This window comes from Aspergillus costaricaensis, assembly GCF_003184835.1.
Source record: "Aspergillus costaricaensis CBS 115574 unplaced genomic scaffold BO79scaffold_12, whole genome shotgun sequence".
Classification (NCBI taxonomy): domain Eukaryota; kingdom Fungi; phylum Ascomycota; class Eurotiomycetes; order Eurotiales; family Aspergillaceae; genus Aspergillus; species Aspergillus costaricensis.
This window is the reverse complement of record NW_020291812.1, coordinates 684,075-710,725: the sequence shown is the minus strand read 5'-3', so window position 1 is coordinate 710,725 and position 26,651 is coordinate 684,075. Positions and strand designations below refer to the sequence as shown.

At 50.5% G+C, this 26,651-nt stretch overlaps 10 protein-coding genes across 10 annotated transcripts; 5 read left to right on the top strand and 5 right to left on the bottom strand.

Moving 5' to 3' along the window:
- Window positions 1-11: 11 nt before the first annotated feature.
- Window positions 12-1,306, bottom strand: BO79DRAFT_208650 (ankyrin). The gene is made up of 3 exons (XM_025682437.1): window positions 1,261-1,306; window positions 614-891; window positions 12-534 (listed from the first exon to the last, which is right to left on the bottom strand). The coding sequence occupies exons 2-3, from the start codon at window positions 825-827 to the stop codon at window positions 65-67; spliced, it is 684 nt and encodes a 227-aa protein (XP_025540805.1). The 5' UTR covers window positions 828-891; window positions 1,261-1,306; the 3' UTR covers window positions 12-64.
- Window positions 1,307-1,484: 178 nt separating this feature from the next.
- BO79DRAFT_208649 (WW domain-containing protein) lies at window positions 1,485-2,595 on the bottom strand. The gene has a single exon (XM_025682436.1). It carries the CDS (start codon window positions 2,496-2,498, stop codon window positions 1,629-1,631), a length of 870 nt encoding a protein of 289 aa, XP_025540804.1. The 5' UTR covers window positions 2,499-2,595; the 3' UTR covers window positions 1,485-1,628.
- A 1,363-nt stretch (window positions 2,596-3,958) lies between these two features.
- Window positions 3,959-4,945, top strand: BO79DRAFT_216791 (uncharacterized protein; the record flags this gene model as incomplete). The annotated part of the gene is made up of 5 exons (XM_025683338.1): window positions 3,959-4,031; window positions 4,186-4,210; window positions 4,489-4,496; window positions 4,532-4,536; window positions 4,658-4,945. The coding sequence occupies 5 exons, from the start codon at window positions 3,959-3,961 to the stop codon at window positions 4,943-4,945; spliced, it is 399 nt and encodes a 132-aa protein (XP_025540803.1).
- A 444-nt stretch (window positions 4,946-5,389) lies between these two features.
- Window positions 5,390-5,972, top strand: BO79DRAFT_286916 (uncharacterized protein; the record flags this gene model as incomplete). Its single annotated transcript, XM_025688521.1, has 2 exons — window positions 5,390-5,823; window positions 5,883-5,972. Exons 1-2 carry the CDS (start codon window positions 5,617-5,619, stop codon window positions 5,970-5,972), a joined length of 297 nt encoding a protein of 98 aa, XP_025540802.1. The 5' UTR covers window positions 5,390-5,616.
- Window positions 5,973-6,076: 104 nt separating this feature from the next.
- Window positions 6,077-6,675, top strand: BO79DRAFT_216790 (hydrophobin family protein; the record flags this gene model as incomplete). The annotated part of the gene is made up of 3 exons (XM_025683337.1): window positions 6,077-6,431; window positions 6,481-6,569; window positions 6,619-6,675. The coding sequence occupies 3 exons, from the start codon at window positions 6,077-6,079 to the stop codon at window positions 6,673-6,675; spliced, it is 501 nt and encodes a 166-aa protein (XP_025540801.1).
- A 1,067-nt stretch (window positions 6,676-7,742) lies between these two features.
- BO79DRAFT_263641 (uncharacterized protein) lies at window positions 7,743-9,780 on the bottom strand. Its single transcript, XM_025686699.1, has one exon. The coding sequence runs from the start codon at window positions 9,422-9,424 to the stop codon at window positions 8,168-8,170; it is 1,257 nt and encodes a 418-aa protein (XP_025540800.1). The 5' UTR covers window positions 9,425-9,780; the 3' UTR covers window positions 7,743-8,167.
- A 445-nt stretch (window positions 9,781-10,225) lies between these two features.
- On the bottom strand, window positions 10,226-11,841 carry BO79DRAFT_208648 (NAD(P)H-dependent flavin oxidoreductase). Its single transcript, XM_025682435.1, has 4 exons — window positions 11,434-11,841; window positions 11,303-11,385; window positions 10,515-11,243; window positions 10,226-10,465 (listed from the first exon to the last, which is right to left on the bottom strand). Exons 1-4 carry the CDS (start codon window positions 11,474-11,476, stop codon window positions 10,322-10,324), a joined length of 999 nt encoding a protein of 332 aa, XP_025540799.1. The 5' UTR covers window positions 11,477-11,841; the 3' UTR covers window positions 10,226-10,321.
- A 491-nt stretch (window positions 11,842-12,332) lies between these two features.
- On the top strand, window positions 12,333-13,933 carry trm61 (tRNA 1-methyladenosine methyltransferase subunit GCD14; the record flags this gene model as incomplete). The annotated part of the gene is made up of 1 exon (XM_025680964.1): window positions 12,333-13,933. The coding sequence occupies exon 1, from the start codon at window positions 12,392-12,394 to the stop codon at window positions 13,931-13,933; it is 1,542 nt and encodes a 513-aa protein (XP_025540798.1). The 5' UTR covers window positions 12,333-12,391.
- A 282-nt stretch (window positions 13,934-14,215) lies between these two features.
- Window positions 14,216-17,575, bottom strand: BO79DRAFT_237111 (UBA/TS-N domain protein). The gene is made up of 3 exons (XM_025684657.1): window positions 17,424-17,575; window positions 14,724-17,352; window positions 14,216-14,655 (listed from the first exon to the last, which is right to left on the bottom strand). Exons 2-3 carry the CDS (start codon window positions 17,310-17,312, stop codon window positions 14,554-14,556), a joined length of 2,691 nt encoding a protein of 896 aa, XP_025540797.1. The 5' UTR covers window positions 17,313-17,352; window positions 17,424-17,575; the 3' UTR covers window positions 14,216-14,553.
- A 6,464-nt stretch (window positions 17,576-24,039) lies between these two features.
- Window positions 24,040-26,375, top strand: BO79DRAFT_244827 (URC4/urg3 family protein). Its single transcript, XM_025685417.1, has 4 exons — window positions 24,040-24,628; window positions 24,722-25,211; window positions 25,268-25,860; window positions 25,930-26,375. The coding sequence occupies exons 1-4, from the start codon at window positions 24,290-24,292 to the stop codon at window positions 26,011-26,013; spliced, it is 1,506 nt and encodes a 501-aa protein (XP_025540796.1). The 5' UTR covers window positions 24,040-24,289; the 3' UTR covers window positions 26,014-26,375.
- The last annotated feature ends 276 nt before the right edge of the window (window positions 26,376-26,651 follow it).

The window sequence follows — 26,651 nt, the reverse complement described above, 5'->3', positions numbered from 1 at the left end:
TTGGTAAAGCCATAACATCTCCTCCACCCCCATCATCATCATGATTATATATCGTAAACAGAAATTAATTCGTCGTATCCATCTTCTCCCCCTCCTCCTCCTGCTCACCCTTCTTCTCATCCTTCTCCTTACTAGCAGCCTTCTCCAACGACTCCGCCGCCTTCTCCGAACTCAACAACCACTCAACAACCTGTCTCCCCCTCGTCATCTCCCCAGCATCCTGTTTCTGCTCTCCACCCTCCCCACCAATCTCCACCTCAACCTCCTCATGCCCATTATCATCCTCAGCCCCTCCCTCCTCCTGAGTCTTCCAATCCGCCCGCTCCGCCAAAAACACCGCATCCAGCCCCGCATCATTCTTCACCCCGACATCCGCGCCCGCCTCTACCAGCGCCTTCACACACTCCAGATGCGTGTTCAGTGCCGCCCAGTGCAAAGGCGTGTTTCCTGAGTAGTTCCGGTGGTTGAGGACTTTGGTGATTTCTGGACGGCTGGGGAGGGTGGTTAGGGTGGTGAGGAGGTAGGTGAGGATTTCTATATACATTTGTAAATTAGTATGTGGGTGTGGATGTCGCAGACACAATCAGATCTGAAAGGGGAAGAAGATGTTTACCAAGGTTTCCATTCGCAGCAGGGTAATGCAACAGACTCGACCCACTTCCACCTTCTTCCTGGGGCGCCGTGTCGATTGCGGCGGCGATGATGTGTGCCGGGGAAGTGGAGGTTTGGGTGGCTAGGGTGGTTAGGTCCGTTTGGAGGTCTTGGAGCTCGCCGGCGCGCGCGGAGTAGATTAGGTCGTCGATTGTGTCGGGGGTTAGGGTGACCATTTTGATTTGATTTGGTTGTGTTGGTATGGGTTCGGTTGAGGCTGGGGTATCTTGTGTTGTATGTCTGGTTCTCGTTAGCATTGGGTCCATGTGGGAGTTTGGAGTTGGTGGTGTTGAAGTGGGATGCATGGATGGAGGGGTATTTGATATCAGTTGATATCGTGCAGCTACTCTCCCTGGTTGTATATGGGAGAGACGGCAAACAAATCAGATTGAACGAGTCTCAGCCTGTGAAGGAAGCGCTTGTAGCTGCTCCAATTCTGCATACTGTCTTGTTGCGAGAACAGCGCTGATCTCTTCTTCTCCATCTTCTGCTGCAAAAAAAAGTATTGCCCCTCATCACATGAATTGCCCCTCCATAGTGTTCGAGAAAAGCTCAAAAAAACAAAATGAACTGCTAACGCAGAGAACAAGAAGGAACGGCCAGTCTTACCTTCAGCGATATGCGTGAATCGTCAAGCGTCTATGCTGCTGTCTTTTCGTGGTCGAGACAATACTAATGTCTGCGGAGAACTTTGATGATGCCCGGTCAGGTGACCAGGTGGATCTCACCAATCTTTATCCATCTTTATCCATCTCTTATCGCAAAAACTACAAAGTATACAGTGGAAGCAATACTAGGTTAGCTGCTTGTAAATGCAAATATACTATACATTCCGCTCTATCATGCACCCATAACTACATCAACGCCATGCATCCTCGGTAAGCATACAACAAACAGAAATAGGTATCTCAAGTAGAAAAGCAAAGTAAGAAGTGCGCTCGCTCAATCGAGCAGCACCAGCAGCAGCACCAGCAGCTTCAATCCCTCAACCACGCCCGTCTCTTTTCCTCCTTTTTCTCCCTCCTCTTCTCCTTGAACATCTTCAGCTCCTTCTTAGTTAACTTCTTCGCACTCCGTTCCGCCCGCAGACTCCGCCCATCATGACTATTTGCCGCCGCATCCACATCAAAGAATGCATACATCTGTCGGTGAGACTTATTCTCATCATTGTGGTACTCTGTATTCTGCGACGCCGCCTGCCACCGCCCCGTAAACCGGTTGAACGCGCCCACCGCCTCATATGCCTGTTCCGGGTCCAGCGCCCCTCCCCCCGCAGCGACCTGATTGGGCTGCTCGTACTGCTGCGCATAAGGCGCCGTAGGATCGTAATCACCATGAATAGCGGGATTATATCCACCTACCACAGCAGTGGTCGCAGCAGCAGAGGAGGAGGGACCGGCGGCGGCGTCGGCGTCCTCCGCGACGGTGTTGTCATCCGCCTTAGCTGCCGCGTCCGGTACCCGCGGGTTCTCCCATTGCGAGACACCCGTGAAGCGATTGTAGAAGTAATAGGCTTGGGCGGTGGGGTCCCAGACGGGTTCCCATCCGTCGTCTTTATTATCATTATCCCCTGGGGGTACTTCGTTGGGGAGCGGCGGGGGAACCTCGTCCGGTAACGGGGGTGCGGCTTCTGATTCTGCTGCGGTTGCCTCCTCTGGTTCTTCTCCTGGTTCCTTGTCACTGTCCTGTTCTGTCTCTTCTCTTTCCTTGGCTTCAGAGCCGGGTGTTGTTGTCTCCTCCGCGGTCGGGGTCTTCTCCTCGTGCTGCTGCGATTCTCGGGTCTCCGGGACCTGGGGCGGAGATCCCGCCGCGGATGGGCTCTCGTCGGTCGAAGGATTCGCGGACATCTCTCCTGCGATTAGCTATTTCCTCTCGCTAGCTGAGCGGTGTTTGCGGGTATGGTTTGCAGAAGCGCAGAGGTCAACGGTCCTCTGGGTGCTTGGGGTTCTTTCACTGCTTCATTCGCTGGGTTTATGATGTGAATCCCGAAGGTTGGATTTGCCGGTATGACTAAGCTGAGTTGCTGGAGGTAGCTAGTCTAACCCAAAGAGGTTAGATGTCTCTTTCCAGTCATGTGATGTCAACAGTGTGATTGGATGAGGCGGAGGTAGATTCACTTGGTTATGAATGAAGTAAGTAGTAAGTAGTGATTGAACTGTCTCTATCTATATGTCAAGGTCATGTACCATTTAAAATGTCTTGTTGAGTAGAGCTACTAGGTGGAGCTAGGAGAAGTCAGGTAGGACTAGTAGTGCTCCATGTGCGCTTCACTAGGTCGGACTTCAAGTTACTACTTGTCAATATAGTACCGGGAATTGCCAGCGATGATATATATTTCTAGTCCGCATTATGCCGAGTTCACATTGCTACTACTACCACTACTAGTACTACATCAATAACCTCAAATTAGTAGTACTACTAGCATTCAATAACACTGACTACCTAAAGGACCACTGAATTGGCTTTAATCGAATAGCGGGTGATATACTGTAACAGAATAGCTTGGATTAATAGGACGCAATGTTGTACCACTTCACAGGTATATTCCAGTTAGACCCTCAACATAAAACAGCAACTACCTGCAGTGATATGAACATACAGATCATAAGCCTAGAGTAACGCAATGTAGAAATGGCATTGTTACAATCACTTAGGCAGAAATGTCAAGTACAGGCTACACCTATCATTATCATTATTGGGGTGATACTAGTTGTTGAGCTACATAGACCGCTTCATGATATCTGCTATTGTAAAATATTCACAAACCCGAATAGTAACTGCACTCACTAATTGAAAGTAAATACAATTCTTATCAGATATGCCACAATGAATTTCGAACTAAATATTCTCTATGGAAATGTGTCGTAACGAGACTAATTAACACCTATTCATCACCACTACGATGAAAATATAACTTAACATCCACCAAACTACACCGATTAAAGTCTCCTGTATACCTAAGGCACAGAAATCTATAACCCGAAAACCCCCGACCAGCAAAGCGCTGATCACATCCTATACCGGATGAGAGCAGGGAGGTGGCCGGGTAGGGATCGAATCAAGGGATACACACGGACTAATTATGCGAAAGGCAAGGCTTTCTTCCAAGAACGGGAGCTAGATATCCTTGGAAGATTTAGCTTCACTACAAGGTTAACTTCCTAACAATAGGCTTTGTTAAGGAGAATGAATATGAATGTTGAGTTTAGCCCGGTCAAGGTCGAGATTTCCAAATATCTTGTTGGAATGGGGTTTATTTGGTATATGTGGGGGGCTGGTATCTTGTGCATGCGAGATGCAATGCATGATGGCGTGGCTTTGGGGCGATCTTGCAGGGAACCATGGCACGAGGTTATTACTAGGATGGATGTATGTAGCATGTAAGATCGAAAGGTATGAACGCATGAGAGAATGGTTTAGGGTGAGGCGATGCTGCATTAAGGTACTTTTGGTGCGGTGGAGAGTAGAGCAAGTCGTTCTATAATTATGAATCTGGAGTCGGTTGCCCTGGTAGATTTGATATTTAGGTTCTAGGTAGTACTGCCATATGGGGATGTTTGTATGTTGGTGTTGATGTTGTTGTTTGCTTCAGGGTAGGGCATGGTGGTAGGTCTACATGCTTACTTATATCAGTTCATATTGTACGAACTATGGATTACTGAGAGATGGACTCACATGAAATTCACATAGATACTAATGAAAGAAGTGATTTGAAAGCTGATAACCAATATGCCTAGTATCGATAGTACCAGTGTGATTGATTTACCCTCATATAGTAAACTACCATGAGTAGTGGAGGGCATTATATAGTACTAGTATATATATATATATATATAGCCAGTCAAGTAGGAATACCCTAACAGTGCTACTAGCACTATAGTCAATGTACGTAGTGACCGCTTACTTGTAACTATCTACGGTCTTCAATCAGGCAAAGATTACAGATCTGCTTTTGCAATGAACGGGTGACTATCTATCCACAGTAATGAAGCTAGTGACCTTGTAGATACAACCAGATCATGCTCCAGATGCTCATATTTCATGTTACACAAATACCAAATGCGAGATGCAGCTTCACGTGGAACAAATTGGCGAGCCGGTCCAGGCAGCAAGGCCGCCACGTGCCCCGGGAAAGAGGCATTATCCGAGCTTCCTCCTGCAACTTCCCCAGCAACCTCTCAACCGCAATGATCTTCGCACCGAACAACACACAATACCCCCGAAGGTAGTGCCTCGAACGCCGCATACCTATGTTTCCGATGCCTGTTATCCCGGAATGGCTTCCCGACTATAGTGTAACAATGCTCCTCACCGTAGGATGGATGCCGTCCTCGTCACCTGTTTCAGACCCATCTACTAGCCATACCAGCTTCAAGGGCTTCCTAATAGCTATCAAGGAACTAGGAACCTATAGCTGGTCCTTCCAAGGGACTAGACCCCAGCTGCTCAGATTAAAGAGGAGGCAAGATGCCTAGAAACAAAATTGGAATTCGGAGATTAACAGGGATTCATTGGACACCCCTTGCTGGCTCTGAGTCCTGGGGAGGAAACTTCCGTTGCCACTTGCACTCCGTAGTTGGTGTGGTTTGAGAGAACGATCTTCTGTCAGGAATCCCTTGCAGAGGAGCACATACCATTGCATATGCTCTGTGAGCTTACGAGTGTTCTTGCAGTTACTTGCATACCGCACGAGCTGTGAGGTGGGACAACATTGCACGGGCCCAGTCATAGCATGGTGGCTAGGTGGGCCAAGTAAGATGAAGCAATATGGGAAGAAGCGAGATTGGACACTTCGTGGCGCATGGAAGAGATGAATCTTGGACGAGGGATATCCAGTATGGCTGTGGAATCAACTCCCAGCCATACATACGTGAGGTTGAATCACAGAATAGGCTAGCCGCCCGAGGCGCATACATGAGGATCTGCAGGGAAAGCGAGGAGGAATGAGACCTTGGCTGGCCTGCAATGCACCCCAGTCATGCTATCTCACGGTATGCGGAAACAGCATTGATGCCGGGCATGCACGACTTGGACCAGAGGCCGATCCATGCCAACTGCTTAGGGAGCCCGACGCTGTTGAGCTACGATGACAGCTATTGGGACATAGGAGGTCAGGAACGAGAAGGGATGTCCTTGCATCTCGCATTCCACAAGGGGAAGCAGGTCGAGTGTGTATGTGCGGATGAATGGGTTCCGCAGGCACAACACTCATCCTACAGCGTCTTGGCTAGGAGCTCGAGGCCTCCACCGAAATCTATATAAGGGTGTTCGAAGTCGCCCGGAAATCGATTCTCTTCATCAGCATCAATCACATTCGTTGATAAGCCTTCTTTCTCTCTCTTACAGTCCAGTCTTTCCAGACAAGCGCTCTTTTACAAGCAACTCCGAGTTTCAACTCTCGTTCAATTCCAAACCCACCGTCACAATGAAGTTCTCCATCACTGCTGCTGTTCTTGCTTTCGCTGCCACCGTCGTGGCCATGCCCGGTGGTTCTCCTTCCTCCGTTGATGACAACGGCCCCGGGAACGCCAACGGTGCTGGCAACAAGGGCAACAGCGACGTTCGCTTCCCCGTCCCCGGCGACATGACTGTCAAGCAGGCCGAAGACAAGTGCGGTGACCAGGCTCAGCTGTCCTGCTGCAACAAGGCCACCTACGCTGGTGACAGCACCAACGTTGACAGCGGTCTCCTCGCTGGTACCCTGTCCAACCTCATTGGTACTGGATCTGGCTCCGAGGGTCTTGGTCTCTTCCAGGAGTGCTCCAAGCTCCCTATCCAGAGTAGGTCTTCCGCAAAATTAACATCAATCACCAAAGCTAATGATTGTAGTCCCCATCATCGGGATCGCCGTCCAGGACATCATCAGCAAGCAGTGCCAGCAGAACATTGCTTGCTGCCAGTCGTCTCCCTCTACCACCGTAAGTACCTCCGGATACCATGCACACCGTCACAAACTAACTGGAACAGGACGACGACCTCATCGGCCTTGGTCTTCCCTGCATTGCCCTCGGCTCCCTCGTTTAAGCTGCTTTCGGGCGAGCTTATGCTTGGGCTTGGCTACGCTTCTCAACGGAATCGTTTGTGGTCGGACCTTGGATTTAGTACTTGGCTTTCGGGCCCGAGAAACATCATGGACTGACCGTGTGCGAGAAACTTGGTGGCGTGTGGCACCTCGGAGAAAGACTGTTCTGTTTGTTTGTACTGCATTTCGTGCATTTGCCGGTGCTTTTGGGCGCTGGTCTCGTTGCATAGAAACTTAATTGCATTAGACTCTGTCTATACTATTTCCAGGGCTTCCATCGTAACCATTGTAGAACCTTTTACCACCAACAATAGTAAAACTTGATCTCAATTAAATGTAAATTCCCTAATCCATCCTGACAAAACAGCTGCATTACTTGTTCGTTCCTAAAAGCAGTCCCTTCACAAACGAACTGTAGACATCCTGCGATATCTCATAAACCTATGTCAGCCAAAATGCGAAGCAGAAATCTCCCTTGGATACATAGTATCCAAACCATAGTAACCCGGCCACCACCAGATATCTTCAGGTCACACAAGTCCACCGCTGAGTAATCTAAACGACACCGGGCTTCTCCAGCCATAAATGTGAATCTCATCCCGCCCGCTTGAGTCCTAAACAGCTATGATCAACTCGTGTGATCCCCTTGAATAGGTGATGGGTGGAAGGCTACAGCTATGTCTTTGCTATTAACAACTCACAACTCACTAGTAAGACAGCGACATGATAATCAAATGGGTTATCCCTTGATCTACCTGCCTCTGCTTTTCCCTCTCTCCCTCATGTGCAGAACAGGACGGGGATGGGATTGGGAGGCGGGGAGAGATGGTTGTGTCATGGATGGATGGTTGTTCACTTCAAGACAACCCAATGCTTGATCTCTTTACCTACTACTTGGAGGTGCGGTGGAACGATGTAAATTTTCTTCAATAAAATTATCATTATGCTCTGCATAGGTTAGTTATGTAATGGGTTTGTATGTATGTGTAATGTATGATCCATCCCATCCATCCATCCAATACCACCGATTCAGCGTATCTTACACCATTATCGCCGCTATCATAGATTCCTCCTCGTATCGTATCATCCTGAGAAAAAGACAAAGAAAGAAAGTAAGTAAGAAGAAAGAGAGAAAGTGACCAGGCCGATCTGGCTAGTAGTGATACACAAACCCACTCCCATCGGATCCTCCTACCTCAATTGCTTTTCAGACAGCGTAGATAGTGGCATCCGATGGGATTAAGTCATCGACCCTTCTTCAGAATCAGAAAAGTAAAGACACAAGAAGACAAGAAAAGAGAAGGTCGAGAGAGAAAAATAAAGAAAATACAAAAGAAAAGAAAGTATCCCAATCAAAAGAAACAGTCAACCCAAGTCAAATCAGTCACAATCACCGCATCAAAAACAGACCTTAAAACACCCACGAAACCCTCCGATATGGACCATACACACCAACAAAATACAAGCCTTGAACCGGTACACCTAACTCCGTCGCTACTGAAAAAGAGTCTGGCTGTTGCGGTTAGTATCGTTGCTGTGCTTCTCCTCCGAGTCACCGTCGTGAATACCGGCCCATTTGCACGGCAGGAGAGGGAAGACAGCAGTGCCCATTCGGCGTTGCTTCTTCGTAGGACTTGAGCTGAGGCTTCCCAAGCTGGTTCCTGAAACGGGTGGCGCGGATGATGAGAGCTGGGCTGGGTCGGGGAGGGGTCTGCTGTTGGGTCTGAGGACGGGGGATTTGGGAGGAGGGGTGGGTGGGCGGATGGACGTGGAGGAGACGGATGAGACGTATGAATGGTGTGGTGACTCGTTCGTAGGAGATGCGCAAAGAGGGGATTTGGGAGGAATGGCGAATTTGAGGTTAGATAGTTTGGGCGCGGCGGCGACAGCTGCGGCGGTGGATTGGAGAAGGTTGAAGAGCTCGTTCATCGATTTGCGCTGGCTGAGACGCCAGGTTGAGGTGCGCTTGGTAGGCTTGGTGGTGGCAGTCTCGGAATCGTGCTCTTCCTCTGTCTTTACTTTCTCGTCTGTCACTGCAGCTGCAGCGTGGTTGATGTTTGCATCCTGCTTGTCCTCTTCTTCAACATCCTCGGGAATATCCTCAATGATACGGCTCTTGATCTCTGGCAGTTTGGCTGCTGCGCTAGGAGGCACATCCATGCTAGCAGGACGAGGCTTTTTGTCTGGGCTGCGGGGAATGCGGCGGCTAGACAGCTCAAGATCAATGTCGTCTTTGCTCTTAGGCGACAGATGGGCTTTGGGAGGGAGAAGTTCTTCATTCTGAGGGCCAACCTTCATGTCAATGACACGGGAGGTCTTTTCAGAGTTGGAATCGACGTCAGTGTCATCGTCCGAGAGCGTCCCGGTCTGCTTCGTAGCGGTATCATCTTGGACGCTTTGCGGCTGCTTCTCATCCGGGTCGTCCAGGGTTGAGCACTCCGAGTCCGCAGGATTGACAAGACGGATGGACGGTGTCATCTGTGGGGTCTTGGTGACAGCATCTTGAGGCTGGTCTGGTAGAGCTGATAATTCTGTTGTCTCGTGGTGATGCTTCTCGGGCTCGTAGGCGGGGAAGGGCTCAGTAGGCTGCGCAAGTTCTGAGATACCTGCACATGTCCAAGAGGCATGGTAATCCTGCCGTCGCTGACGGTGGAGCTTTCGTGCCTGCAAGCAGGGTAGGAAAATGGAAGATAGACACTTCATCTTGCGTGGACGCTGCATGAGGGATGAGTTGAGGATTGAGTTTGTCATGATGCTTGTGTTGTCAATTTATAGCGGCGTGAACCGTGGTGATGTTGTTCTCGTCGTCGGGGCGATAGTAACAGTTGCTCCCGGCGATTGATGCGGGGGATTTTATTGAATCTTTGAGATTAAGGACGCGGGGGTCTGCCACTGGCACTGCAGTTCACGGTAGGTTCGTGGATCGTGATGGTTCAGGGCACATCAAGTGAGTTTGGTCGTGCGTGATGCTGATGATCGCACCTAATCTCCCACGGGATAGAGGATGTGAAGTGTAGATTGAACCCAGATTAGACTCTGTCCGCCAGCAAACTTCAGTAGGCACTTCTAGTCAACAAGCAAGTAGTCCATCTCTGCAAGGAGTGACCAAAGGGAAGATTAGGACGCAAGGACGGCAATCCAGATCTTCCTTCCTCTTGCACTCTGGAAGCCTCTGTGAGCATCCTCTGTTCGGCAACGGTCTGCAAACTCTGGTATAGAAGCTCGTATTGCTACAGTCTATTTCCATGCAAGCCATATGCGGATCCCAATATTTGAAGCCTCAGTGGCGGTAAGGACCAGTATTGGCAAAGTCAGGTTGCAGTGGGAGATGCATCCATTGTGACGCTAGCATATCCAGTGGGAGTCATTATGACCATGTATAACCGCCACGAGAGTATTCTCGTTTGGACCAAGAAATGATCTGGTCATCGTGCAGCTCCGCATGTGTTCTTTCCCCAGAAGTACTTGTGTTTCCCTCGTTCATCCCTTGGTGGTGGAAATCTCCGCAAGGGATGGCTATTTATGCATTTGACGGGTCGCTACAGTCGTTGCCTTTACACAATCACTTCTATTCCTTGCTTAGTCTGTAATTAAATCACAAGTGGACGCTCCAATCAGGTTACCGGGTATCGACTCCATCCACATCCTCTACAGCTTGCTGGGGATGGTTGCCGTGTGCAACGACCTGGAGCGGTCCAGCGCCTCGACGGCTTCCTTCTCAATCCGCTGAAGAAGCTCAGCGCAAGTCGGAATATCGTGGATCAGACCAATGACTTGACCGGCAGTCCAGACCTGTTTTCGTTAGCAAGTAGCCAGACCAATCGGAATAGGAGTAATATACTCCATAGTCAATATCGCCATTCAAGAAAACCTCTCTGCCGCGTTTGCCACTGACGAAGGGCGCAATGTCGCTGAACTCGCCCGACTTACTTTCCTTCTCCACCTTCAGAGCCTCCTTGGCCACCTTGTTGCCATACAAGCGGGTGGTGTTCTTCCACCGTCTCATGACCAAAGCCGTCTGCGTCTCATCTGATTTAACGATTGCCTGCTTGACATTGATGTGAATGGGTGCTTCAATCGTGCACATGAATCGAGTACCCATGTTGATACCCTCGGCTCCAAGAGCCAGAGCAGCAGCCAGCCCCTGACCATCAGCAAATCCTCCAGATGCAATGAACGGAGTCTTCAGCTCCTGACGCGCGCGACTTAGAAGAATGAAGTTGGTGATGTCGGTTTCGCCGACGTGGCCGGCGCATTCGAATCCGTCAATGGACAGGAAGTCGACTCCCAGCTTCACCGCAGACTTGGCATGACGGATGGTCGTGCATTTGTGAAGAATGGTGGTGTTGGCCTTCTTAAGTTTTTCAATCACTGGGCCTGGGTTATTTCCCGCTGTCTCGACAATCTTAATGCCTTCGTCGATCACCACCTGGGCATAGGCGCCGTAGTCTGGGGGAACGAGTGCGGGGAGGAGGGTGATGTTCACGGCGAAGGGCTTCTTGGTCATGGTCTTGCACCTTCGGATCTCTTTGCGAAGGTCTTCTGGGGTCGGTTGAGTAAGGGCCGTGAGCTGAGCAGTTAGCATTCTAAACCCTTTGTTTCCCAGGCTTATCTCATAACTGTACGTACAATACCCAGTCCACCAGCGTTACTAACGGCAGCAGCAAGCTCTGCATAACCCACCCATTGCATACCTCCCTGCACGACCGGGACTGCACATTATCAGCAGGCTGTTAAGACCAATGTATAAGCCCTCCTACCTGAGATGCCCAGGGCTCTTGTCAGAGCAGTGTTGAAAGGCATGGTGTCGGTGCCTTGAATCTAGGGGTCGGGGCGGTAACTTTCTCGGCAGTTGACAAATGGAGGCGAACGAAGAAAACCAAAAGGTTTGAATGAAACAAGCTTAGATGTATGATCTTATGCGTCTCTAATTCTACTTAAAGACGACAGACAGTAGTTGGAGACCAAATATGGGGAAGGCTAGGTAAACCCCCGTAAATAGTAATCAACGGTTGTTTGCCGCGGCCGCTGCTGTGGGGAAGCCAGAGTTGCCGAGGTTCAAGCCAAAGGGTATCTGCGTCTGGACAATCTAGGAAGAGGATGTGCTTAATGGCAGCACAGAAAGAAAGCAGGCGCAAATCACCATCGGTTGAGAAGTTGGTCATCTCCTCAGTGTCCATGTAAAACGTAAGGATAGTTGTACTCCTTTGCAAGGTACCGGTGACTTCTTTGTCGCCTCCATTGCTGACCGGCTACATGCATGTGATCACGGGGAGATTCACAAGTCACACATCAGCTGAGAGGTGAGAGTGTGGCAGGAGACATTCTGTACTTCATCTTAAGATACCTCGCACATTAAGCATAGTTTATGTATAGCTTGATGTAACGATATGGGCCGATCTCCCAGAGTAAATCGGCGCATTGGTAGTACTCTAGAGGTATGAGAGTCTATATCAATACTGCCGCCCGTTATCTTGACGCTCATCAGGCCGACCAATCAGAAGCATGCCACGATCTCCAATTCAATAGCACGTGCCAATAGCCCTATGCCCTACCCGCGAGCCAAGATAGGTCTAGCGCAGAGGATGTTCTGCATGGAAGAGGAAAGTGACGCCGCATTGAAAGCTTCAAGTCGAATGCTGCAGCTTTGCTTTTGCGCGGGGAATTGGCTTGCGTCGCTCATTCCATAGTCCGAAACAACATATTAAATACACAACCATGCCGTCGCCATTCCTTACCCCCGGCTCCCATTCGCGCCTCGATCAGCTCGCCCTCCTTCACCTCCGTCGCGACCAGGCCATTCCTACTGTCCTCCGCCTCCAAGATGACCAAGACGCTGGCTACAAAGAGGGCAAGGTAGAGACCACGCGATTCGGCTCCTTCCCCCACACCACCCTCGTTGACCAACCATGGGGAGCGCAAATCGGCGCCTCCAAAGTCGACACTGGATCGCGACGAGGCCGCGGACCCCAGAAGAAGAACCAGAAGCTCAAGCGGAAAGCGGACGAGATAGACTCGGCCACTCCGGTCGAGGGCGATAACACATCGTCCCCCAAGGCTGCCGTCGCTGCATCCAGCGGTTTCCTCCACCTGGTCTATCCCACTCCCGAACTATGGACGACATCTCTTCCCCATCGCACGCAGGTCGTCTACACCCCGGACTACAGCTACATCCTCCACCGTCTGCGCGCTCGCCCCGGAAGCACCGTCATCGAAGCAGGAGCAGGTAGTGGATCTTTCACGCACGCGGCTGTCCGAGCGGCCTTTAACGGATACCCCACCGACGACTCGTCCGCGACGAAGAAGAGAAGACTCGGCAAGGTCTGCAGTTTCGAGTACCACGAGCAACGCGCAGAGAAAGTGCGCCAGGAGCTACACGAACACGGTTTGGATGGACTAGTCGAAGTGACGCATCGCGATGTCTACAAGGACGGTTTCCTGCTCGGCGATCCCAAGACCGGCAAGTCTCCTAAGGCCAATGCAATCTTCCTGGACCTGCCTGCTCCCTGGCTTGCTCTGAAGCATCTGGTCCGCCACCCTGCCGACGGTGGAGAATCTCCACTCGACCCCGACTCCCCAGTGTACCTCTGCACATTCTCGCCCTGCCTAGAGCAAGTCCAACGAACCATCAGCACCCTCCGTCAGCTCTCCTGGCTCTCCATATCCATGGTGGAGGTAAACCACCACCGCATCGAAGTGAAGCGGGAAAAGACCGGTCTGGAGTACGAGCGCGTTCGCGGCGCAGTAGTATTCCCGAAGGACGTCGACGAGGCCGTCATCAAGATGCGCCAAGTCGAGGAACATTCCCGGAAATATCGCGAGATGATGCACCAGCTAGACGACGAGGAGAACGGCACGCCTGCGGCCAAGCCCGAGATTAAGAAAGAGCAAGAAGCTAAGACCGAAGAAGAGGAAACCCCCGCCCAACAACCCACCTCGACTATTCCACCTTACAAGCAAGGCCGCCTGGTTCACCGCTCCGAGCAGGACCTGAAAACGCACACATCCTACCTTGTATTCGCTGTTCTTCCACGTGACTGGACCGAGGAAGACGAGCAGAAATGCCGCGAGAAATGGCCTTCGCATCAAGTTGACTTGACTCAACCGGAGAAGCCTAAGGGGAGAAAACAGCTCAAGAGGGAGCGGAAGGAGCGGGAAGAGGAGGAGCAGAAGAAGCAACAGCAACAGCAACAACAGCAAGGGGAATCGACAGCACCGGTAGCACAAGAGCAATCAGCTGCCCCTGTGCAGGCTGAGTAGAGCTATCTACGTTGTTGTAATTTGAGTTAGACTAGACAAAAGTATTACTTAGCGTGTTCAGGATAAATACTACATCACTTTGTACACTACTTCTTGCCTTCCCTTCTCTACTAAGTGCATAAAATAGAAATATAAGAAGTTGGACGGTCCAATAGTACCGGGGGGTGCTCAAATTTCCCGTATCGATAGGAATCCGAAACATGGCAGCAAATAACTAGGAGTTGGTCGGCCAATAGGTCAACATATACGAAGTATCCAAGATAGAAGGGGTATGCGTCGATTGATTTTCTTTTCACTGGCAGTAACTGTCAAGTAGGCAGAAATGGTGGGTAGGTAGGTAGGTAGGTATAAGTCTATATATGTACAAAAATAGTATGTGCGCAAGAAGATCGAAGATATGACGAATGCACGTGCAAAAGCATAGATGATGATCTCAGAAGCAGAAAGGGTTGGGGAGTAAATAAAGCCACGCCAAGGATGCAAGCATGGGTCAGAAGGTCGCGAATATGAAGGATTTGAATAGAATGGCGAGGCAGGATGGCGTAGCAAAACGACGTGGCATAAATAGTCAATCGAGAAAGGAGTTGAAGGAAGAGAGTAGGAATGGATCATGGAAGCCTCTAAAGGTTGTTTTCCTTCTTGAACTTGTCCCATGCATCGTTTAGAGCGCCGAATACGGCACCGGCGATCATGCGTTGCTCGGTGGTGGCGGTTGTGGGGATCTGGTTGATGATGGGTTAGACAGTCAAGCCACTTATATTTCTTGGTGATGGAGGGCAATAATGCATACCTTGTCCGGGTGTACCTTGGATATTCCCTTCATGTACTGAATCTTCACCTTGTTGGGGATGATCAGTTCGGACATGTTGACCTTCTTCCACCCGGCTTCCGGCCAGAGGACGGTATCCAAGCTGCCCAGAAGGGCTCGCAGGTTGTCTTGTTTCCCATTCTTCCAGGCCGCCAAGCGAGCATCTACACTTTCGGAGAGCGCAAACTTCTCTTCATCTGCACGCTCTGCTGCTTGGTTGGCCTCCCGCAGGCGATTGACCGCCTCGAAAGAGGTGCCAGATGAAGAGCCCTGAATGTCATCCAGAGCAGAGGCCTTCTTCGGAGCGGGGGCAGGAGGACGTCTTGCAGGGGCTGCTGGTTTCGGGGCGGGCTTGTTGATACCAGCCGCTTTCTCGCATCGGTTGCGGCCCTGGATACTGGTGCTGCCACCATGGCCATTCTCCACGGCCAACTTCCACGCCTGAGCGGCGTCCGCCCATCGCTCCAATTGCTCCAGGGCTTCAGCCTTGCGCATCAGAGCCTTGCCGAAGAAATCCTTCATTGGCTTAGTGGGCTCTCCATTGAGGAGGTCGATACTCTCGCCTTCTCCCTTCAAAGGACCGATGACCTCCAGCATAGTGTCCGCATCGCTAATTGCCGCCTTGGGATCGCCAGTTTTTAGCGCAGTCATGGCGCGATTGCTGCGAATAATGATCGTGATAGGGTGCTTGTTTGGCAGCGGTGTGAGTGCCGCTGTAAAAGCCTCATGTGCAGCGGCGTAGTCGCCCCTCTTGTAGGCCTCGGCTGCTAGTTCACGCTGCCGATGCAAAGAGGAGAGGACATCCTGAGCAACTGGCGGAACAGCACGGGGCGGAGCCTTGGGCCTTGAAGGTAAAGCAGTGGATGGTGTTGGTCTCCTTGGTGGTTGTGCAGGTGCAGGTGAGGGCTTCGGCCGCTGGACAGGCGCTGGCGCAGAACTATCAAACAAATCGACGTTGGGTTCCGGGGCAGGCGATGGGGCAACGGGGCGTTTTCTCCGCGCAGGACTGACATATGCCTGTGCTGACTGCTCCTCTGAAGCTGTTTTCGTTAACCGGGATCTAGGGTCTCTAGTCTCTGCTCTTGGCTGCTGTTGCATAAAGGCGGGTTGTTGCATACGCCGCTCGCTAAATGGAGACGGCTGGTGTCTAGCACCATTGCTGCTTGGACGAGATGAAGGCCCGTCGGCGGACCGCATGGCATTGCGAGACGGACGAGGAGGACCACCTGACTCTAATAGGAGCGCCTCGTCTGTCATCAATTCAGGTCGGGCTTGGGGCTGACTAGCAACGTGAGAACGATCACGGGACGGGGGCTCTTCATGCGAAGCAGCGTCTCTCAACCAGCGAGGTTGGTTTGCATCGTGGTCAGCATTGAGCTCCTGAACCACTTGCTGCATTTTCTTGCTGCCAGTCTTCCACAGAGAGTTCGCTGTCTTGAGCAGGTTGTTTCCAAAAGTCGCCGCAAGCTGTGACGGATCCTTCTCTGCCGGCGAAGAGGTTCGATTATTGCTGCGTGACCGCTCCTGCTGCATCCATGAAGGTGCGTCACGCCCAGACCTTTCACTGCGATCGCGACTTCTGCTCGGCTGCTCGGTTAACCGTTCATCCGGAGTTGGTCGATTCTTCGACTTTTGGCGTGATTCTTCATGCGCTTGGGTGAGAAGTAAGCTAACAGCAGCCTGGACATCAGTGCCGGATTGTGTCATTCGTAAAGCCCGACTGGATTTGTCTGCAGGAAAGCCCATGTCAACAAGCTCTGCAATTGCCCGATCCACTCCATTGGACGGCCTAGGGGGCGGCGAGTTGTTTTCTCTTTCAACGGGGGTAGGCGATTTCGCAGGAGGCTCTGGTCGGGGGATTTCAGATACAGGCTTGCCCAGCAAGCCAAGAAAGTCATCGTCATCATTGGCCTGCGCGGGCTGTGGAGGTTGCGCGGGCTTGGACTTCAGCTGGTTAAGGCCGAAGGGATCATCGTCATCAGGAAAAGACATCGGGTCGGTTTGCTGCGGCAGACCCGCACTGCTTGGTGTCGCCTGCACCGAGCTTAGTTGTTGCGGCGAAGGACTGGGGCTAGGCACCGGAAAGTTCGTCGATGCGTCTACTGGCGCAGACGCATTGAAGGCGGCCAGAAGATCGTCCTCGTCGGTCGATGTGACACTCTGCTGAGCAGGAGTACCAGAAGTGGGAAACCCGTTATTACTCCTGCCCTTTTCTAAGCTATCCCAGAAATGAGTGTTTTGCCCTCCATATTGCGATTCGAAACGCGATCTGTTCTCCGCCTCCTTCCTAGCTCTCTCCTGCTCTAGCTTCTTCTGCTGCTCGAGTAATGTAAGGTTCTTGTTGGCATTGGATGAGTTGAAGGAGACAAGGTTTGCAAAGCTGTCCTTGTCCGGCGTTGCGGACTTTGAGGGAGCATTGGATGGGCCAGAGGAGCCAGAGAGGGGCGTGGAACGGCCAGAAGTATCACTCTGCCTAACGGTCGGGAATAATAGGCCTGTGTTCATCGGCGGGGGTTTGCGAGTATCATTCGATGAGCTGGAGGTCCAGCTCAGACCGTTTAGGTCGTCCATTGTGATTATAGTGGTGTGAAATGTATTAGTGGGGTAATGTCTGGAGGGATCGTATTAGGATTGAAGCCGTATGCGGAGGATGTGAGGATGCCATGATCTAGATTAGCTCACCATCAACGGTCACCGGGCAGCGGAGTGAGTGGATCCAGTCGGGAGATTGAGGATTGAATTCACAGAAGATGCGGCTTGATTGCAGTATGGGGAGATGCCCTTCAAAGAATCATTCTGCCAACTAGCAAAAGTCAAAGGGGGATTGAAGAGCCCGCCAACTGTTGTTTCATCAGTCGGCACTACTGTTCCCCTAAAGATGGAGGGCCGCGACCGTCGCGGTGGCTGAGGACTGCCGATGGGGCATGAAATGTGGCGGTGCATTTCAATACGTGAGAGGCTGAGGGGAGTAAGGCACGTGCACCCAGCCCCCTGGAGCTGAGTCATCCTTTTGGACGATGACTGGAACCTGTCCTTTTGGCCTTGCCTGGCAGCCTAACAAAACTTAGTACAACATAGAGAGTATCTGGGTCGGGATCAATTATCCACCGCACAGTGGACCCAAATCTAGACTGTTAACCTGATGTGATTACTATCATCCCAGACCTCGGCGGCCGAATGAGATTTTTGACTTGATTCCGCAGGTCTAGGACGATGGGCATCTCCAAGCTGGCCTGTGGGCACTAGACTAGTACTTTTGAAGATTGAGTGGCACACGAGTCCTTGAAGACAACGCACTACGGATGTCTCACAGTGCTATTCTAGCCAAGCAACGTGGTGTGGTCTTAATGCTCAAGGCAGATGAATTACAGTGGGTAAATTCGACGATTTAGCTTCAAGCTCGAGTCTCTTGCTAGCTAGTCATTACTTTTGCCTCTGCCTCCTCGCTTCTCTTGACGCCCCGTCTTCAGGCTGTAGATCGGCTGGCTCCTGTGGGCACCAATGTCAGTCACCTTTGCACACGGATCCATACTGGATACGCGGCAATTCCCTATGGGGATGTGGACACGATGGCCAGTGATTACTGCGTAGCGACCACTAACCGCACAGGAAGTTTTTAGGCTTCCGAGGTTTGTCCATGGTAGTGACTGGACCGGGCGCTCTGGGAGAATGGGGCCCGGTGGCTCTTCGGGGGGGGCTGCCAACGACGAAAATTGGAAAGGCGAGACTTCTCAGTGCTAAGCGAGCGGTACGAAGAATCGAGGCTCAAGAATGGTAGCTAGATGCGAGTGAGGAAACTCCGAAGGATGATGGGCCTGACAATCTGAAGAGCAGTTTCATGATAATTAGTTGCTACTTCCAGGGAATGGTGTAAACAGACCAAGGTCATCCTAGGCCCCGCACCGGAAAACAGGTCCTTGACAGAGCCTTTATCTTTGTAAAAAAGAAAAACTTTCGCGGGTGATATCGAAAGGGTTCCTACAGTAGTGGGATCAGGGCAGCCACGGTGTTCACCAATTGGCGAAACAATTAGTTACTTTACGGCAACCAGCCATGTCAGCACTCAACAAGCGTCTAGGAATCCCCGACGGGATGAAATCCATTTCCCACTACCAATCGTTGTGGATGACAGCGGGGGCCTGACAGGGATGCGCGATAGCGTCAAGGGAGCATCGGGAATTATTCCAATACCGACTAAGCGGGGTGGTCAGGACGGAACAGGCGATCATCATGTCTGACAGGAAGGAAAGACAGGTGGTCTTATTGTCTGAATTGGAGTCAGCCATCACTCGGGTATAGTAGTAGTCTCGCACACCATGACCTTGAGGCACACAAATCCCCTCCGGTAATATGTTCCAGGAATCTCTGGGAAGACTAATCGACGACCATAACGAATGTTGCAAGTAGTGATACTAACCAACAGCTGTTGTTCATTGAAAGTAACGCACTCATGTAAACACAAGAGGGGCCACACGGAATCTCCGCTGGATGTTAATGTTGGTGGCGGAAATTCGGGGGAAATGAATGGTGCGGTACTGGTAGGGCGGGTAGTCTCGTAGGCAAAGATGACAAGATTAGTAGTCGCACTAAGGAGTCATGTCAGTCGCTTCAACTAGCATCGGGTCTCTTACCAGTAGCCGCCGTTGAGATTACGGGCCAATTTGTTGGACCTTTCCGGGCCCAATTGTAAGAGCTCGGATTACTCCGGGTCTTTCTGTCTCCTGACGAAGTTAAAACACTCGCGATGGATGAGTGATTTCTTGCTCTCTTCAGATGTGGTTATATCACAATGATCATGTTGTCAATGCCTCGATTACGCCGCGAAAATTAAAATACCCGGAACGTTAAACCTGAAACCCGGGCGACCCAGCAGTATGGCCAGGGCCGTGTTTTCCGCGTTAGCGGGTACGCCAGTGCATTGACATTTGTCATTTTTGGAGGGGAAGGTGGGAGGGGCTTGCAGCAACTGTGCATATCGACTAATACAAGGGTTTTCTTCTTTCCTATCCTCCCAAAAGTACAGGGTGCACGGAGTCGTTCGAATTAATCTTCCCAAATACACACAAGCTTCTCCAATTAGCACTATCAGTATCATACGATATTATTTCCCAGTACCGAGCAGTACTCTGAAAATGCCTATGGCTAGTAAGCACACCTTGCCTATATCGGAGGAACCCCAAAGTTTGGCGACACTTCCCACTTACTGTATCCTAAGTTGGCATCACACATACAGCTCGCGATAATAACTCTACTCTGCTCTGGATCCACTCCAACCGTGAAATGTAATATTCATTATCAATAGCAAGGCCATTGGGGGCCACAATGACCTGGATGGGACAGTCATAAGATCAGGTAATATACCTACAAGGCTTCGACTACTCTGGGGTTCGCCTAGCTGCTGCAGAGTTCATCAACCCAAGAACCCCAGTACATGTGCCAGTCGCCAGCTGCTGTTCTTTGCCGTCTGAAACGGTAACAGTAACAGTAATTTTAAATGACGCCACGGTATATACCATACCTTAGTATAAGGACAATCTTACTCAAGCCAGACACGGTCGCTCTTGACAACATCCTCTACTGAATGACCGCAGATGCGCGACACCCGGGGATACGGAGGCTTTTGGAGGGGCAAGAAGCCGAACTTTAAGAGGATTCTTCCGGCTGAACTCAAATTACAAATGGTGGTGTGAGCCACATCTCCGCCCTGCTACTTCTTCACGAGAGAGTACGATAAAATATCGACTCGAAGGAATACATGTGAGGATCCTGAGGAATTAACAGTTGCAGTCCAATACTATTTATTTTTCTCACGCGACACCATGGGCATGATCGACAAATCTATGCCTATATCCAGCACTCATCCAAGAGCTGTCAAAGGAGGTTTCTAGGCGGTAGGACTACTGTATTCTAAATAGTAGAAGCATGTCGATGATGTTTGTAGTTAGGCCCAGTCCATGCCGCATAGGAATGTTTCACTTGCTTTCTGAAAAGCTCCATAGATTTAAGAAGGTACTCAAACCGGCTGCTGCTTCCTGTTCTGTAGGGTGTCCATCGACTGTGTAAGGCATCCGAGCCCAGTCAGTCTTCTCCATCATCATATTACTACCTACTGCTATCAATGATCATCATCCCGCTCTGCACAATTTCATTAGGGTTGTCGGAAAGTGGGCTCAACACGAGCGCGAAGCTCAAGAAACATTATCCCGCCCTAGCGCCCTCGCATCCGACCAATGTGTTCTACAAAAGCAAAGATGACATGCGGGTAGCTATAAAAAAGCAACCTATAGGTATTGGGCTACAAACATCATCGGACGTGAACCATGTAAAATCGCCGTGTTGGTAAAACCAACCTGTTACGAACGACCTGGAGGTTTAGTATTTTCACACTTTATGAAACGTATCGCAGACCTGCGGCACTTTCTTTGCGATCGTCTCCAACCCAACTAATATTACATTCTGCACCTGACATGCTTCAGAAGTTCAGACGGACTTGAAATTATTTTCCGTCAACTTATTCGCTACTAGTTCGAATATTCTGGTGTGGACGATCCTGCCGGATTGAGATCGACACGGCAATAGTTGCGTGCCCACGTACGATTCAAACCAAGGTCCACTTGAACCATAAATGCGCGTATCGGCTACTTCCCTTCCTTTCGGGAGTCGCACACTTGATGGAAATAGGGTTGCCGATCTCACAAAGGGCCAATTCTTCGCATACTGCTGGCTCTGCTCTATTCTTGCACAATTGCGAATGCCGGATGTTGTGGGTGGTAGTAGGTGCCGAGACAAAGTCTTGTCAAGCGCAGCGCGATTGGCACTATTGGGTGATATTCTACCTGAAGCATGATCGGCCTTCGGCTCGTGTTGGGATCTTCAGTTCTCCAGTTGTGCACTATAGAGTCACCAACAGTCATAACGCCCCAGCTACAGTCTGACCATCACATTTGTTGGAAAAGGCACGAAACGGTTATCTGACAGAAACAGTCATACTGTCATTGACCACTAACCTTGTACATCTCAATGATTCTTCAAATTATATGCTTCACGACACCCGATTCCACTGTTGTGGCGCAGCAGTAAGTAGCCTGACTATACTTTACTAAACACCTTCCATACTTAGCACCTATACGTGGCATCGAACAAGAAGCCAAATATAGCAATAACCAGGGCAATTGACAGTGTGAACACTATCTACACTTTAGTTTTAATCGCCTCTCCGTCTCTCTACGAATTTGCCACCGCCTGTGGATCAGGATTGCGTTAGCAAAGCAGAACGATATGGAGGCAAGGCTGCAGCCAGGCTATTTCCTCCTAAAGTGAAACATCGACATGTACGTATAAGGTAGACTATGCCGCGGCTATAGTCAATATGGGGTGATAGTAGCTAGATAGACGCGGCATAAGCTCACCACCCCTGAAGTAAAAAGGAATCACGAGTCACACGCCATCAGATCGGAGATATTCCCCAGATAAGCGGGAGCATCGCACTATAGCAGCCAACATTGCGCCTGGGCAGTGACTATTGGCCCTGCACACCATTACCACAATTGTGCCGAGTATCAGTGCACTTCGATAGAAGATAGCTAGCTAGGAGTGGGCATTGAAGAAGGTGGAGAGCTTGACTGATACCCGCCACTGACCTAGGTTGCCAAGGGGAGGAGGGGTCGGCGCTCGGTCAATAATTCACAAATGTGGATGGGGTATATCCTATCTATCTACCTGGCGCCTTCGTTAGCATTGATTCGAGTCATATCTTGGTTTCTCTTCCCCTCTATCTTTGGCCTACAGGTGAAGGAGCCATGGTTCCATGGGAGGGACATGTCCCAATTCGGTAAGATGCTGGAGGCGCAGAGTGACTAACAGCCTGCTAGATCCGCCGTGTCGGGGCGAGGAGGAGAGGGGGAGAGCAAATGAACCTGGTACGTATAGCCTTGTGCGCAGGCTTGTCTGTGCTCCCCTGTACTCCTCTTTTTCTTTTTTGGTCCTCGCTAATTTAACCTATTTTTCCATTGGTTCCATCGATCTGGACACAGCATCCCTTGGTCGGCCGTAGCACCGAGGAGGAAGTTGATGGGTGATGAGTTTAGGGGGAAGTGCTAAAGTAGTCGTCGTCCAAGACCCGTTGGAAACTGCTCCATTCTGGGAAATTTGCACTTTACCAGACACGGGGCCAGTTATGGGCTCCCTCCCCCACCATCACCGGGACCAGGTACCGGTCTGGTACCGTGCGGTACGTATGGTAATGCGCGCGTATGGATGGGTCGGGTTGGGTTTATCATGCATGCACCATCATGCACCTACATACTTAGGGCACATCAGACATTGACTAGTTAGATGTATCTATCTTCCACTCTTCCAACTGGTCTGATATTCTCTGACCTCATCACTGGCGTCGGGTTGATTGCGCCGCGGACTGAATACTCCGCGGTAGTCTTGGTCCCTTGGCCCTGAGTTTGGCCCTTTCTCCCCTTGAGGGGACGGACTGACTGCCCTTGGATACTAACTACTAACTACCTAGGCATGGGATGGTCGAATTCTGTAGCCTATCTGTACCTTTTTTGGAATCATTTGCTTTAGACCAATATGTTGCCAGTTATATATGTTTACTATTGGCCCCATGTCGTTCTTGTGTCTCCTGTTACTTTGTACCTGACAGGGACTACTTACTTACTTTACTACCCAGTAAATACCAGGTACTGGTGGAAAGTTAAGTTCTTTTCAAGCGACTACATTTCCAGTAGTGTTCACGACCGTGGGAACGGTAAACAATGGTACGAATCGGTTCCTATCAGAACGCTAAATCGGCCAACCCGCCATGCACCCTTTTTTAACATCGAACTGGAGCCTTTCCGACAAGACCTCTGCCCCCCTCAAGCTCTCCACCTCCCGACTCCGAGGGCTCGACTAGTTCACTGGGTGTATGCTCCGTGAAGGTCCAGTGGCTACGGACCACTCCTTTTCGCTCCAATGATGTCTTGCTAGTTGGGCTACTAACTCCTAACCTTTCCTAACTCCTCCTAAGCTCACTCGGCCGCCCCGCCCCGTATTATTCCTGTTATTATTATTTCTCGTCCTTATTATTAGTATTATTTGTCCCTCCATGCTGTAAAGAAAAAAAAAAGTTTTAAGCCCAAAGGAATTGAAAAGGCCCCAAAAAATTACAGAACATAGAAAAAAATAAAAAATAATAACAAACAGAAAATTAAAAAAAAGAGAGAGAAGAGTCAGACTAAAGAGTCAAAACCGAAAGTCACCACCCACCAGGGCCTCTTCTCTTCTTTTTCTTCTTCGAGTCTCCCGCAACTGCCGCAGATCACCATCCTTTTATGTACCTTTTCCCCTCTGGTGTCCATTTTTCCGGTCTGCTTTCTTCTGGCACCAGGGCCTCTCATCTGTCTTTCTTTTTTTCCCGTTCCCTTCCCTCCTCGAGTGTTCCACCTCACTGTCAATCCCCTGGCACGAACAAGTGTTCTTTCTTCCCCCTGAGTGCTAGGGAGCGTTTGTTGTGTTTCACCCTCCGTCTCTACTATTGACCCCTCCCCGTCACCATGGGTCTCTTTAAGCGCAAAGACTCTAAGAACTCGATTCAAAGCGAGAAGGAGGATTTCGACTCGACCGTAACCGTCAACAGTGCTCGTACCTCCAATGCATCATTGAGATCGCCCGGTTATAAAGGAAGTGGGCTGCCTGCCTCCATCCCAGAACTACCCATCGCCAAACCACCTGATCCGGCCCTCGATCCAGCGGCCTACCTGCGGAGTATCCATGCTGTCCGTGAGCGCTGCAGCCTTGTTTTGAACAAGGCCAAGAGAAATAGACTCAACCACTTTGATGTGGATATGGGCAAATTCATGGCCACTGCATCTTACATTGTCTCCATTATCAAGGTACATACTATATGCTTCAGCCCTCTCGGCCAAAAAGATTAGCCAGTCCCTCTATTCCCTCTCAGGTTTGCTAATTAGAGCTATCGTTTGCAGAGAGATTATGGCCCGGACTACGACTCCATTCCTCCTCATGGCCGTTGGCAACACTTCGACGTGGGTGGACGACCCCGCGTTAACCAATTGCTCCAGTCCTGGCCCAGTACCATTGATGCGCAGGAGCGCACCCGGCGATTGATTGACCTTTTCGTTGTTTCCGTCCTTCTCGATGCTGGTGCAGGTACCAGGTGGTCATACAAGTCGAAGGAGTCCGGCAAGATCTATTCGCGGAGCGAGGGTCTGGCCGTGGCCACCTTGGAAATGTTTAAGAGTGGTTTGTTCAGCAGCGATCCGACGGAGCCTTGTCAAGTGGATGGGGCAGGTCTGAAGAAGATCACGGTCGAAGTACTCGCAAAGGGAATGCAACACTCCGAAACCAACCCCTTGGCGGGAATTGAAGGCCGAGCTGGTCTTCTGATCCGACTTTCCGAGGCCCTGAACAACCAAGATTTCTTTGGGGTAGATGCTAGGCCAGGCAACATGCTCGGTAAGGCTTTATTCGATGAAGGGTCGCTGGGATCTCGACTAACATAACATCGTTAGACTACCTCCTTTCTCATCCGTCTACACTTGCTTCGTCGGTTCCAATTGTGCCTATCACCACGCTCTGGAGTGTTCTTATGGATGGATTGTCTCCGATCTGGCCGCCATCCCGCACACAGATTGATGGGCTATCTATCGGAGACGCCTGGCCGTGCTCCGATCTCCCCAAGTCTCCCCCTGCGAAACCCTGGGAGAGCATCGTCCCATTCCACAAGCTTACGCAGTGGCTGTGCTACTCTATCATGGTGCCCATGTCGAAGCTGATGAAGATCCATTTCGCCGGCAGTGAACTGCTTACGGGTCTACCCGAATACCGGAACGGCGGTTTGCTGATTGACATGGGTCTGTTGACTCTGAAGGAACACGATTTGGAGCGGGGTATTGCCGCCTACAAGGAGAATGCGCAGATCAAGGGCCAACCCAACGTGGAAGTTGTACCACTCTTCTCCACGGATGACGACGTTGTCGTTGAATGGCGGGCTGTGACCGTTGGGTTCCTGGATGAGCTACTGGATGAAGTGAACGGTCAGCTTGGACTGACGGGAGACGATCAGTTGACCCTTGCACAGATGCTTGAGGCTGGATCCTGGAAGGTATGTGATAATTTTATCCCTGCACTCATTGTTTTACGTGGGCGACATTTGCTGATGCAGAAGTAACAGGGTGGCCGTGAGATTGCCGAAGTGTCGAGACCCAACACGAAAGAACCTCCGATCATGATCCGTTCCGATGGCACTGTTTTCTAATGATCGCATATCTGTTGATGTTTTGGATACCTGACACCGCCAGTCGACGCCCGTTCCACGGCTGGTGGTCGTGCTTACGACTTTGATGACCGGATGTTTATGCGTCTTACTACTTTCGTGCCCATTGCCTGTGGCTCCCCCTTTTTTTCTGTTCGTTTTGTACAAAGGTCTCTGCTGCGGCACCTGGCCGACTTTATACCTAATTTCTTCTGTAGGATCATCGTGAAGAGATGATCGTCTACCTTTCCTGTACACAGTTCCTTGGGCCCTTTTTACCTTCTTGCCTATATTTGGATGGAAATGTGATCATAAAAGTTTACCTGGCTAGGATTAGTCTTTCCGCCAGCAGTCTCAATCCTGACTATTATCCTTGGAAAAGGAATTATTATGGAGATAGTGTCTTTGCTAGTTTGATAATGTTTTGGTTCTAGTTAATCCACTATGGATGAAGTGGAGCCTGATGATTGGCAAACCCCCCTTCCGTGCAGAAAGTCTAATAACAATGGAGGCACATGGGAGGAATGTGGATGAACGCCACCTCCGTGGACGATTTCCAAGGCAAGGGGGGAAGGAGATGGATAGTTCGGTGAGAGGGACAATACATTACTCGCATCACTGACCGTGCACTCTGCATCCCA

Coding starts and splice junctions, on each gene's coding strand:
- BO79DRAFT_208650 (XM_025682437.1), bottom strand. CDS start 827: ATGGTCACCCTAACCCCCGACACAATCGACGACCTAATCTACTCCGCG. Junction 535..613: donor TGCTGCGAATGGAAACCTTG/GTAAACATCTTC, acceptor AAATGTATATAG/AAATCCTCACCTACCTCCTC.
- BO79DRAFT_208649 (XM_025682436.1), bottom strand. CDS start 2,498: ATGTCCGCGAATCCTTCGACCGACGAGAGCCCATCCGCGGCGGGATCT.
- BO79DRAFT_263641 (XM_025686699.1), bottom strand. CDS start 9,424: ATGACAAACTCAATCCTCAACTCATCCCTCATGCAGCGTCCACGCAAG.
- BO79DRAFT_208648 (XM_025682435.1), bottom strand. CDS start 11,476: ATGCCTTTCAACACTGCTCTGACAAGAGCCCTGGGCATCTCAG. Junction 11,244..11,302: donor ACGCTGGTGGACTGGGTATT/GTACGTACAGTT, acceptor CTAACTGCTCAG/CTCACGGCCCTTACTCAACC. Junction 10,466..10,514: donor ATGGCGATATTGACTATGGA/GTATATTACTCC, acceptor TAACGAAAACAG/GTCTGGACTGCCGGTCAAGT.
- BO79DRAFT_237111 (XM_025684657.1), bottom strand. CDS start 17,312: ATGGACGACCTAAACGGTCTGAGCTGGACCTCCAGCTCATCGAATGAT. Junction 14,656..14,723: donor CCAAGGTACACCCGGACAAG/GTATGCATTATT, acceptor ATCATCAACCAG/ATCCCCACAACCGCCACCAC.
- BO79DRAFT_244827 (XM_025685417.1), top strand. CDS start 24,290: ATGGGTCTCTTTAAGCGCAAAGACTCTAAGAACTCGATTCAAAGCGAG. Junction 24,629..24,721: donor ACATTGTCTCCATTATCAAG/GTACATACTATA, acceptor TATCGTTTGCAG/AGAGATTATGGCCCGGACTA. Junction 25,212..25,267: donor TAGGCCAGGCAACATGCTCG/GTAAGGCTTTAT, acceptor TAACATCGTTAG/ACTACCTCCTTTCTCATCCG.